General features: G+C 45.2%; 1 protein-coding gene across 1 annotated transcript; it reads left to right on the top strand.

The window, feature by feature from the left end:
- The first annotated feature begins 4,391 nt into the window (after positions 1-4,391).
- On the top strand, positions 4,392-10,655 carry LOC139739240 (uncharacterized). Its single transcript, XM_071649857.1, has 2 exons — positions 4,392-8,836; positions 10,307-10,655. Exons 1-2 carry the CDS (start codon positions 4,392-4,394, stop codon positions 10,653-10,655), a joined length of 4,794 nt encoding a protein of 1,597 aa, XP_071505958.1.
- The last annotated feature ends 439 nt before the right edge of the window (positions 10,656-11,094 follow it).

The raw sequence follows: 11,094 nt of genomic DNA, 5'->3' as shown, positions 1-11,094 counted from the left end.
ATTTAACTCTTCCCTCACCAGGCAGGGTCCTTTTACACCTCTTGCACTTAGACCTTTGTACCCGCTGCGTGTGTCCCTTGACATCGTCTATACCCCGTACACACTTTCGTGTGCACACACACTGCACACCCTGGGTTGGTACATTATCTTGAGAGGGGTGTCTCTATACCAATTTTGTCACATTACCCCCAACCAAGTTTGAAACGTCCCCGTTTCAAAGAAATACAAAAATTATTAAAGACAAAATTGAGAACGTGTGAGAACGTTATACGGAACAAAACGGAAGAAAACAAAAGGCTATTTATGTCTCCTTTCTTCCACACTTCTTATCTGTAAACTGATAAGTAAAAGTTATATAATCTATACCATCTCCAAAATCGACGAATATAATGGCAAGTACTCTGAGGCTTAAAATGTCTTTGGCAAGGTTTCTAAACTGATATCATCGTGCATTAAAAGTTACACTTATAAGGCACCAAATAATACAAAAGCATTGGCAGTTTTGAAAAACAAATACAGGTGTCGTGCAGCTTATAACCTGTACGTGTAATAGACTATAGCATATATTATAACATACACAGACACAAACATTATCCATTTCTATATTTCTATAGAAAGGTACTGACATGCAAATCAATACGAAGGGCAATTTCCTTCATCTCGTTCCTCTTCGAATACAATTCCTGTTACATTATACGTACGATTGATAACATGAAAAAGAGGTAATAAGCAAAAGTAGGTATAACTACTCATGTTACTTATTAAACAACACAATGACAACAGAAACTCGAACTCATCTATTTACATAATGAAGACAGCAATTATGAACATCTGAGGTAACATGTCTCTTAATCTTAATACTGTCGCGGTTACAAAGTTGAATGTTTAGTAAACCTTTACGGCAAGTAGCATCTGTTATTGCATTTTTTTTTTCGATTGTCATAACAACCAAAGGCAAGATCAAGTTCACAGATTACCTGAATGAAATATTTCACTTCAATTTGTTATAAAAATAGGCAAAATGCCGTACTTTCCATGCAAAGATATACCGCAAGCGGTCTATCAGTCTTACAGCGGAAAAATACAATTAAATCATCATAAGCTGCAAATGAACTTTGATCATAGAGTTTTGTGTACTGTATAATGGCGTAAATTGAATACCATGGTTTGAATCACACACTGTGTCAGTAAGGTGAATTGCCTGCGTTTACTGTCGAGGAATGCGTCCCAACAGCATAACAACTTAATCTTAAATATATCAAAACACAGTATAATATCATATTTGGTCTCTTTCACGGAAAACAACATCAAGGTTTTTAAAGCAAAATCACATATAAATTGAATCATATCAAAACAAGCAAAATGCTGAAATATACATTAACATACTTCATTCATTAACCTAAAATTTATACAAAAATAAGTGATAATGTCTATTTCCTTGTCACTATAGCCTCTTTTGGCAAAAATCATTCATATAGTACCTATCACACTTAAACAGTCGTACCAGTATATTGATATAACATATACGCATGAATACAACTTTATTTGTTTCTTCTTCTTTTTTTTTCTCTTCATGATCGTATGTAATGATAATGAAACAAAAGCACTCTTGATTAATTTACCTACCTCATCAAGCATTGTTTGTGCTTATCTTCCTTGAAATATTAAGAAATGTATTACCAACTGATTGCTGACCTTATTATATGCAACCAAGAAAACAACAAAATATTCCCTTAATCTTTCATTCCATAATTGCATGGGACTGACTTATCCCAGTCGGCTGGTACATATACCGTTGTCATGGCGATCATCTAGTTCTGGCGAGGAATCTGTACCTGGTATTTGGTTGCTGGTTGAGTCGTCGACGGTGGGCTTGGGTAGGGCTGGTGGTGGGGAACCATCCTCATCGGAAGAGCTGCCTGAGTCTGGTTCCACACTACTTAATTCGTGAAGCATCATTGCTAGGGGTTTTCCCGTCAGTGGTGGCGACGTCGAAATGGGGGAGCAGTCCACAGAGATTGATACCGGGCTGCTCTGTTTCTCACTTGGCAATCTGGTGGTGGTTGGTCGTGGCGTCCGCCGTGGTGATTGGGGGGGGGGGGGGGGGACCTGCTCCTGCCTCGGCTGTGGAGACCTTCATGCACATGGCAGCCAGTCAAAATGAATCTGACATTGGTGATAGAGTATAGGTTGTTTTGGTGTCAATAGAGGGAGCTGGTGATCTGGAGACAAATATTTTGGAATAATGATTTAAATACGATTTGAATAGTATGTGACAGGAATGTATGGTTAGGGTGTGAGTGTGAAGTGAGTGAGCAGTGAGAGGGAAGAGTTGCATTTGAGGCTTGCTGGCGAGAAGGTGCGCAGACGGGTTGACAAGCCAAGAACAGGGCCTGAGCATCATTGCATTTAATTCGGCTGCGTCGCTTGGTGCATTCCCCGTAGACACCGCTGGCCGTCACTCAAAAAGGAAAAGGAACCGAGAAGCTGTAAGTTTGCAGAATTTGGTATTATTACTCAATTTAGCACCCGGTAGGAAAGAAATCCTTTTTTTTTTAATCGATTAGAAGGGTAATAAAGAAATGTTAATGTTAAAGAGTATAAAGCAAATACACCACGTGAGGTTCTTGAAATATAGCTTGAAATGATGTTTGTTTTTGTGTACGTAATGAGCCAAAATATTTAAGCCAGAAGGAGGACTGGTTCGGTAGCGAGAGGGTAGGTTATTTGTATTACGTCAAAAATGAGATCGTTTGAGTGAAAGAAATGGCAATTAGATTTTAATCCTGAATGATGAGTTTTGTTGCTGGTGTAATTGCTACGACATTTTTTTCTGATAATTGTCATAATCATGATATTAGTAATATTATCGATTTGTGTCGATACACATATCTACGCCAAGGACGATATGTATGAGGATCGATAAAGCGTAGCTGTGAATCGATTCAGACACAGAAATTAATGTTAAGAGAAAGTATGTTTTTTGTGAAATTCGGATATGAATGTTGGAACGACGATAGATACAGTATAAAGAGCATATATGCAAGATTAGTAAAAGCAGCTAGAAAAGAGTGAGCTTTTACGGGAGAGATTTGTATTGTTTGGTAGACTAATTCTATCGCTGGGTGGTGATAACTGTCCCATTAATGGTGTGAATTTTTATCTATTCGCAGAGGTTTATTAAAACGAGTACTTCTGTGCTTATGTATTTCATTTTATGGCAATTTATTGCAACAGAACCGAAATGTGCCACAAACTTTTATATTTCTTTTGTAAGAAAGGTCAAAATGAACAGGAAAGAAGAAAGTTAATGTGATAAAAAGCTGAGGATGTTCGGATACCTTGGTACCGTAACACAGTCCTGCAATGGGGAGCACAAATGTTGTATTATAGGAGTTGAGGATTAATAGTCGGGTAGAAATGTATTTTGACAAGGGATTGTTGTTATATTTATAGCCGTCCGTATCCAGGCACTGAGTATCCGGACTTGTCCGAGGACGTATCCGGAGTCGGATACCGCCCAGTCTTTGAGTCTTCGAGTAATCCCACGCCCCGCTGTGGACAGAACCAGGCAGACACTCGCGAACCGGACAATACCCACGCCAATCGACCGTGTGTATCCGGCCACGCCGTGCTGCCACACCCGTATACGCTGCACGCCGCGACGGACTGCAGGAACAGGCGTCAGCCACCTCGCGTGAACCGCGTATCCGACGCCAGGATCCGGCTTCGCATGAGCAACCCTGTACAGGCATCGCGCGGTTATCGACAACGGGAAAGTGCCATGGATAATGTAGGGACTTGATTCATAGGGGGGTTTTCATACGTAGAAATGCATGCGCTTATATAGGGACTTAGCAGAAAGGAGGATAATATAACAATTTGTTTATATATAAAAAAAAAATTTGTTTTGTATTTTTCTTCCTTTTTCTTCCTTGTCGTACTTTGGTTGAATAAAAGAGTCGCATGACCCACTTGAGTTGAAACGATAATTCACTGTATTCGGTTTATTATTATGGCGGTCGTCTTCTGAGAGACCCTTTCACAATAATTGGCGACCACGAAGGGACCTATCGAAATAATTTTAAATTGTTAGAGGGGGTATCGGATAGGTGACACGATTGTCTCGATAGTTGTAATTAATCTCTCCCAGTTGATAGTAATTTAATTACTGTTGTGAGGATATATTTGTAATTGTAGCCTGATAATCCAGTGTATAATTCTGTGGATCTTTTGATTGTGTTTCAGCTTCCACTTAGTTCTTCTTCCGGCCTGTGCCCACGGGGAAAGCACCGTCATTCACGCGCTCGTCTGCTTTTGGAAGTGCCGGGTATATGTTCTGCCGGTGAGGCTCTGTTGGTAAGTCAACCCTGTGCGAGAGTAAGAGAGTGATGGTGATGGATCTAGAAAAGTTAGCCAAGGTAGGGCAGACATTAGGGTTAGAGGGGACAGAGCTGCAAGAGTTTATTAAGGCGGAACAGGACAAGGCGAGAGAGGCACGAGTGGAAGAGCGACAGAGGATGAAGGAAGAGAAGGAACTGACTGAACTGAAACTTAAGTTAGAACAGGCTAGGTTAGAAGAGGGAGGTAGTAACCGAGTTCAAATAAATACAGTTAGGGCTCCAAAACTTCCAGCATTTCAGTGTGGGAAAGATAATCTAGATGTGTATTTACACAGGTTTGAACGGTACGCTAATGCTCAGCACTGGCCACGTGATGTGTGGGCCGTTCATTTGAGTGCTCTTTTGACAGGTAAAGCATTAGACACATACTCGAGACTGGATGACGACGAGGCACAAGACTACGACCGAGTAAAGGCAGCAGTACTCAAGCGCTACTCTCTCACTAGCGACGGCTTCAGGCGGAAATTCCGTGGGGCAAAGCCGGAAACGGGAGAGACAGCAGCGCAGTTCGTGATACGGATACGGAGCTATCTCGAGAAATGGTTGGAGCTATCCGGCCACAAGCCAACCTTCGAGGAGATGGTGCAACTGGTGCTCATCGAGCAGTTCTACAACGTCTGCTCCAAGGATATGGAGACGTTCATTAAAGAGAGACAGCCGACTGACATAGACGACTTCGTGGATATCGCCGACAGGTTCATTGAGGCCCGCTCGGGATGGCATCTCGGAGGGCAGACGGGTGGTAAGTCCCGAGGTCACATTAAACCTGAATCTCGTACTAACACTTCCACAGGTGATGCTCGACCCCAACCGGGAGGAGCAACGACTCCCCGCCCGGACGGATGCTTCATCTGCGGAAAGAAGGGGCATATCGCCAGGTATTGCAGAAGCCGAGAGACCAGGAAAGAAAAGGCTGCAGTCGGAATCCAGGGTGGACAGAAACCGGATCCGAACCGGAAAGCTGACGACAAGAAGCCCGACAACCGCACTCCGGAAATGCGAACCGGAGTAAAAGCTGGTCGACCGGATGAGACAGATGTTAGCCCGGTATCGACTCGTAGCAGCGGTTCAGAGGGTAAGCGTCAAATGTCAGAGCACGGTAACGCATGCCTCGTAATCGATTCATGTTTTTCTTGTGCAGAGCCAAGTCCGGATATCCGGATAGCGGATTCGGATCTGCCTCTGATGAGTGTTGCGTGTGGAGAGCAGCCAGTTAGAGCTATGCCTGTGAGACAAGGCATAGTAAACGGAACGCACGTGGACGTACTACGTGACAGCGGTTGTTCGACAGCGGTGGTGCGCACGGAATTGGTGAGAGCGGATCAGATGACCGGATCGCAACGGACATGCATCCTGATCGACGGCTCCGAGAAGCAGTTCCCAGTCGCCACAGTCATGATCGATTCTCCCTTCTTCGTTGGTGAGTTAGAAGTACTGTGCATGAATAACCCTGTGTACGATGTTATTCTGGGCAATGTTGCAGGTGTTCGTGAGCCTAACGACCCGGATAGCAGCTGGCAGGCGGATAGTGGGCTAGCCGTGGAGACTAGGGCACAGCGCAGGGAGGCAGCCAAACCTCAACGAGCGATGAAAGTGCCACGGCAGGCAGACATTGCAACAGCCGACGAGTTTCGTCGTGAGCAGAGCAATGATGAATCGTTGGAGAAAATTCGACAACAAGCGGAGAGTAGTGAGGTGAAGACGAGCCGAAATGGGAATCAGTCACGCTTCATTGCGAAAAAGGGCTTGCTGTATCGCGAGTTCAGAGCAGGATGCGGCGAGCGGCAGGAAGTCTCGAACCAACTGGTGGTTCCTCGCAAATATCGACGTCAGATTCTGAGTCTAGCACACGAGTCGATACTCGGAGGCCATCTCGGCGCACACAAGACAACGGAGCGGATTTTGCAAAACTTCTTCTGGCCCGGCATTGGAGCAGACACAGTCAGGTACTGCAGATCCTGCGATGTGTGTCAGCGTTCTTTGCAGAAAGGGAAGGTGAGCAAAGTCCCCCTCGGAACCACGCCTTTGATAGACGAACCATTTCATCGCGTGGCGGTAGACCTTGTGGGTCCGATAGTGCCGGTGACGTCACGCGGGAACAGATACATACTGACACTCATGGACTACGCCACTCGTTATCCTGAAGCAGTACCCCTTAGAAACATCGACACCACGTCAGTCGCGGAAGCATTGTTCACGATTTTCTCACGAGTAGGCTTCCCACATGAGATGTTAACGGATCGCGGAACGCAGTTCATGTCCGACGTAATGAAGGAGGTGAGCAGACTGATGTCCATCCGCCACATCACCACTACTCCGTACCACCCGGCCTGTAATGGTCTGGTGGAAAAGTTCAACGGGACCATGAAACAGATGTTGAAGAAAATGTGCGAAGAGCGTCCCCAGGATTGGGATCGGTACATTGACGCGTTGTTGTTTGCCTACAGAGAGGCTCCACAGGCGAGTACGGGATTTGCGCCATTTGAACTCCTGTACGGACGAGCCGTACGCGGACCTCTGATGATTGTTAAGGAGATATGGACCGACGACAACGCAGAGCCAGAAACAAAATCGACATATCAGTGTGTCATGGACCTCAGGGAGAAACTGGAGGACACATGTAAAATGGTGCATGAACATCTGAAACAGTCCCATGACAGGTACCGAGAGCAATACAACAGGAAGGCGAGACCCAGGTCATTCAAAGTCGGAGATGAGGTACTATTGCTGCTACCAACCGACCACAACAAGCTCTTAATGCACTGGAAGGGCCCCTTTAAGGTAGTAGGCAAGATTGGAAAGCTCGACTACCGGATCGACCTCGGGACGAGGACGACGACGTTTCATGCCAACCTGCTCAAGCAGTATCATCGCCGCCACGACGAAGATGCAGCAGGACTGGTAAGCCACGACGTCGCTGGCGTATCCGTCATTGAGGAAGACGAGAAAGGCGAGGACGTCGACGACCTCGGCCCCGAGCCCACGTCGAATGAGCACCTCATCCAGACGCCAACACTCAAGCAGACGCAAACGGTAGCCGACGTAAAGTTAGGCAGCACTCTGTCTGACGAACAGAGCCGACAGTTGAGGAGACTGATCGGAAACTTTCCCGATGTCCTGACAGATCTGCCTGGCGTGACGAATCTAGGCTGCCACGACATCGCGTTAACTGATCCACGACCGATCAAGTCCCGGCCGTACCCGCTTCCGCATGCTCTCCGTAGAGTAGTCGACGACGAGGTAAAGGAAATGCTCGATCTCGGAGTGATCGAAGCATCATCGTCGCCTTACGCTTCACCGATAGTATTGGTGAAAAAATCGGATGGTACGAACCGATTTTGTTGCGATTTTCGCAAACTCAACTTGGTCACGGTACCAGATGCCGAGCCTATTCCCGACCAAGATGAGATCTTCGCCCAACTGGCGAACGACAATTATTTCAGTAAGCTAGACCTGACCAAAGGCTACTGGCAGGTTCCGCTTACAGAGAGGGCCAAGCCCCTCACGGCGTTCGTGACGCCAAACGGCTTATACCAATTCCGAAACATGCCGTTCGGGTTGATAAACGCCCCTGCTAGTTTTAGCCGAATCATGCGACAGCTTCTTCGAGGGATGGAGTGCGTGCACAATTTCATTGACGACATCTTAGTGCACACTACCACATGGGAGAAACACCTGGAGGTTCTGCGAGAGCTTTTCAAGCGTCTCCGCCACGCAGGCCTGAAGGCAAAACCGTCGAAGTGTTTGCTTGGGCAAGAGAGCCTGGAGTTTCTTGGGCATCAACTCGGCAGAGGCAAGATCCAGCCGCGGACCGAGAAGGTAGAGGCCATCAAGCAGGCAGAACGACCGCGAACCAAGAGGCAACTCCGCTCATTCCTTGGCCTAGCGAACTATTACAGAAAGTTCGTGCCGAACTTCGCGGCCCTCGCGGTACCCCTCACCGATCTGACTCGGAAGGGGGAACCAAACCAGGTGAGATGGGGGGAAGCGCAAGAAAATGCGTTCAAGTGTCTAAAGGGGAAGATTGCAAATGCACCCATTTTGCATCTCCCAGACGTCGATCGCACCTTCTTCCTCCGAACTGACGCTTCGGAGAACGGAATCGGTGCTGTGCTACTTCAGGAATTTGACGACGAAAAGTTCCCAGTAGCGTTTGCCAGCAAGAAGTTGCTCGATCGAGAGCGAAGATACTCGACGATTGAGAGAGAGTGTCTTGCTGTCATATGGGCAGTGCAAAAGTTCGAGCCGTATCTCTACGGGAAGGAGTTCGTCCTCGAAGTCGACCACGAGCCCCTCCTTGCTATGCGGCGAGGCAAGCTCGCCAACGGACGAGTGATGCGGTGGGCTCTCGCTCTGCAGCCGTTCCGTTATCGGATCGAAGCTATCAAGGGGAAGGAGAACGTTGGAGCCGACTACATGAGTCGCATCCAGCAGTAGCACTGATCAGTAAGGAGTCAGGTAAACAGTGACAAGGATGAAAAGGTGTAACAGAGAAATGTCCAAACCAGCGTTTTTCTGTTTATACACAGAGTACGTAGAATGATAATGTCACACGGGCAATCTAATTTCACCAAAATATTTTCTGAAAAAGGGGGTAAATTGTCAAAATGAATCTGACATTGGTGATAGAGTATAGGTTGTTTTGGTGTCAATAGAGGGAGCTGGTGATCTGGAGACAAATATTTTGGAATAATGATTTAAATACGATTTGAATAGTATGTGACAGGAATGTATGGTTAGGGTGTGAGTGTGAAGTGAGTGAGCAGTGAGAGGGAAGAGTTGCATTTGAGGCTTGCTGGCGAGAAGGTGCGCAGACGGGTTGACAAGCCAAGAACAGGGCCTGAGCATCATTGCATTTAATTCGGCTGCGTCGCTTGGTGCATTCCCCGTAGACACCGCTGGCCGTCACTCAAAAAGGAAAAGGAACCGAGAAGCTGTAAGTTTGCAGAATTTGGTATTATTACTCAATTTAGCACCCGGTAGGAAAGAAATCCTTTTTTTTTTAATCGATTAGAAGGGTAATAAAGAAATGTTAATGTTAAAGAGTATAAAGCAAATACACCACGTGAGGTTCTTGAAATATAGCTTGAAATGATGTTTGTTTTTGTGTACGTAATGAGCCAAAATATTTAAGCCAGAAGGAGGACTGGTTCGGTAGCGAGAGGGTAGGTTATTTGTATTACGTCAAAAATGAGATCGTTTGAGTGAAAGAAATGGCAATTAGATTTTAATCCTGAATGATGAGTTTTGTTGCTGGTGTAATTGCTACGACATTTTTTTCTGATAATTGTCATAATCATGATATTAGTAATATTATCGATTTGTGTCGATACACATATCTACGCCAAGGACGATATGTATGAGGATCGATAAAGCGTAGCTGTGAATCGATTCAGACACAGAAATTAATGTTAAGAGAAAGTATGTTTTTTGTGAAATTCGGATATGAATGTTGGAACGACGATAGATACAGTATAAAGAGCATATATGCAAGATTAGTAAAAGCAGCTAGAAAAGAGTGAGCTTTTACGGGAGAGATTTGTATTGTTTGGTAGACTAATTCTATCGCTGGGTGGTGATAACTGTCCCATTAATGGTGTGAATTTTTATCTATTCGCAGAGGTTTATTAAAACGAGTACTTCTGTGCTTATGTATTTCATTTTATGGCAATTTATTGCAACAGAACCGAAATGTGCCACAAACTTTTATATTTCTTTTGTAAGAAAGGTCAAAATGAACAGGAAAGAAGAAAGTTAATGTGATAAAAAGCTGAGGATGTTCGGATACCTTGGTACCGTAACACAGTCCTGCAATGGGGAGCACAAATGTTGTATTATAGGAGTTGAGGATTAATAGTCGGGTAGAAATGTATTTTGACAAGGGATTGTTGTTATATTTATAGCCGTCCGTATCCAGGCACTGAGTATCCGGACTTGTCCGAGGACGTATCCGGAGTCGGATACCGCCCAGTCTTTGAGTCTTCGAGTAATCCCACGCCCCGCTGTGGACAGAACCAGGCAGACACTCGCGAACCGGACAATACCCACGCCAATCGACCGTGTGTATCCGGCCACGCCGTGCTGCCACACCCGTATACGCTGCACGCCGCGACGGACTGCAGGAACAGGCGTCAGCCACCTCGCGTGAACCGCGTATCCGACGCCAGGATCCGGCTTCGCATGAGCAACCCTGTACAGGCATCGCGCGGTTATCGACAACGGGAAAGTGCCATGGATAATGTAGGGACTTGATTCATAGGGGGGTTTTCATACGTAGAAATGCATGCGCTTATATAGGGACTTAGCAGAAAGGAGGATAATATAACAATTTGTTTATATATAAAAAAAAAATTTGTTTTGTATTTTTCTTCCTTTTTCTTCCTTGTCGTACTTTGGTTGAATAAAAGAGTCGCATGACCCACTTGAGTTGAAACGATAATTCACTGTATTCGGTTTATTATTATGGCGGTCGTCTTCTGAGAAACCCTTTGACAATAATTGTCAAAGGGTTTCTCAGAAGACGACCGCCATAATAATAAACCGAATACAGTGAATTATCGTTTCAACTCAAGTGGGTCATGCGACTCTTTTATTCAACCAAAGTACGACAAGGAAGAAAAAGGAAGAAAAATACAAAACAAATTTTTTTTTGTATATAAACAAATTGTTATATTATCCTCCTTTCTGCTAA

Source organism: Diadema antillarum, unplaced genomic scaffold (assembly GCF_040938485.1).
Source record: "Diadema antillarum isolate AM-2024a unplaced genomic scaffold, OU_Dant_1.0 seq00000791_RagTag, whole genome shotgun sequence".
Classification (NCBI taxonomy): domain Eukaryota; kingdom Metazoa; phylum Echinodermata; class Echinoidea; order Diadematoida; family Diadematidae; genus Diadema; species Diadema antillarum.
Note: the sequence above shows the minus strand (reverse complement) of the source record. Positions and strands in the feature narration are given on the sequence as shown.

Coding starts and splice junctions, on each gene's coding strand:
- LOC139739240 (XM_071649857.1), top strand. CDS start 4,392: ATGGTGATGGATCTAGAAAAGTTAGCCAAGGTAGGGCAGACATTAGGG. Junction 8,837..10,306: donor TACATGAGTCGCATCCAGCA/GTAGCACTGATC, acceptor TTATATTTATAG/CCGTCCGTATCCAGGCACTG.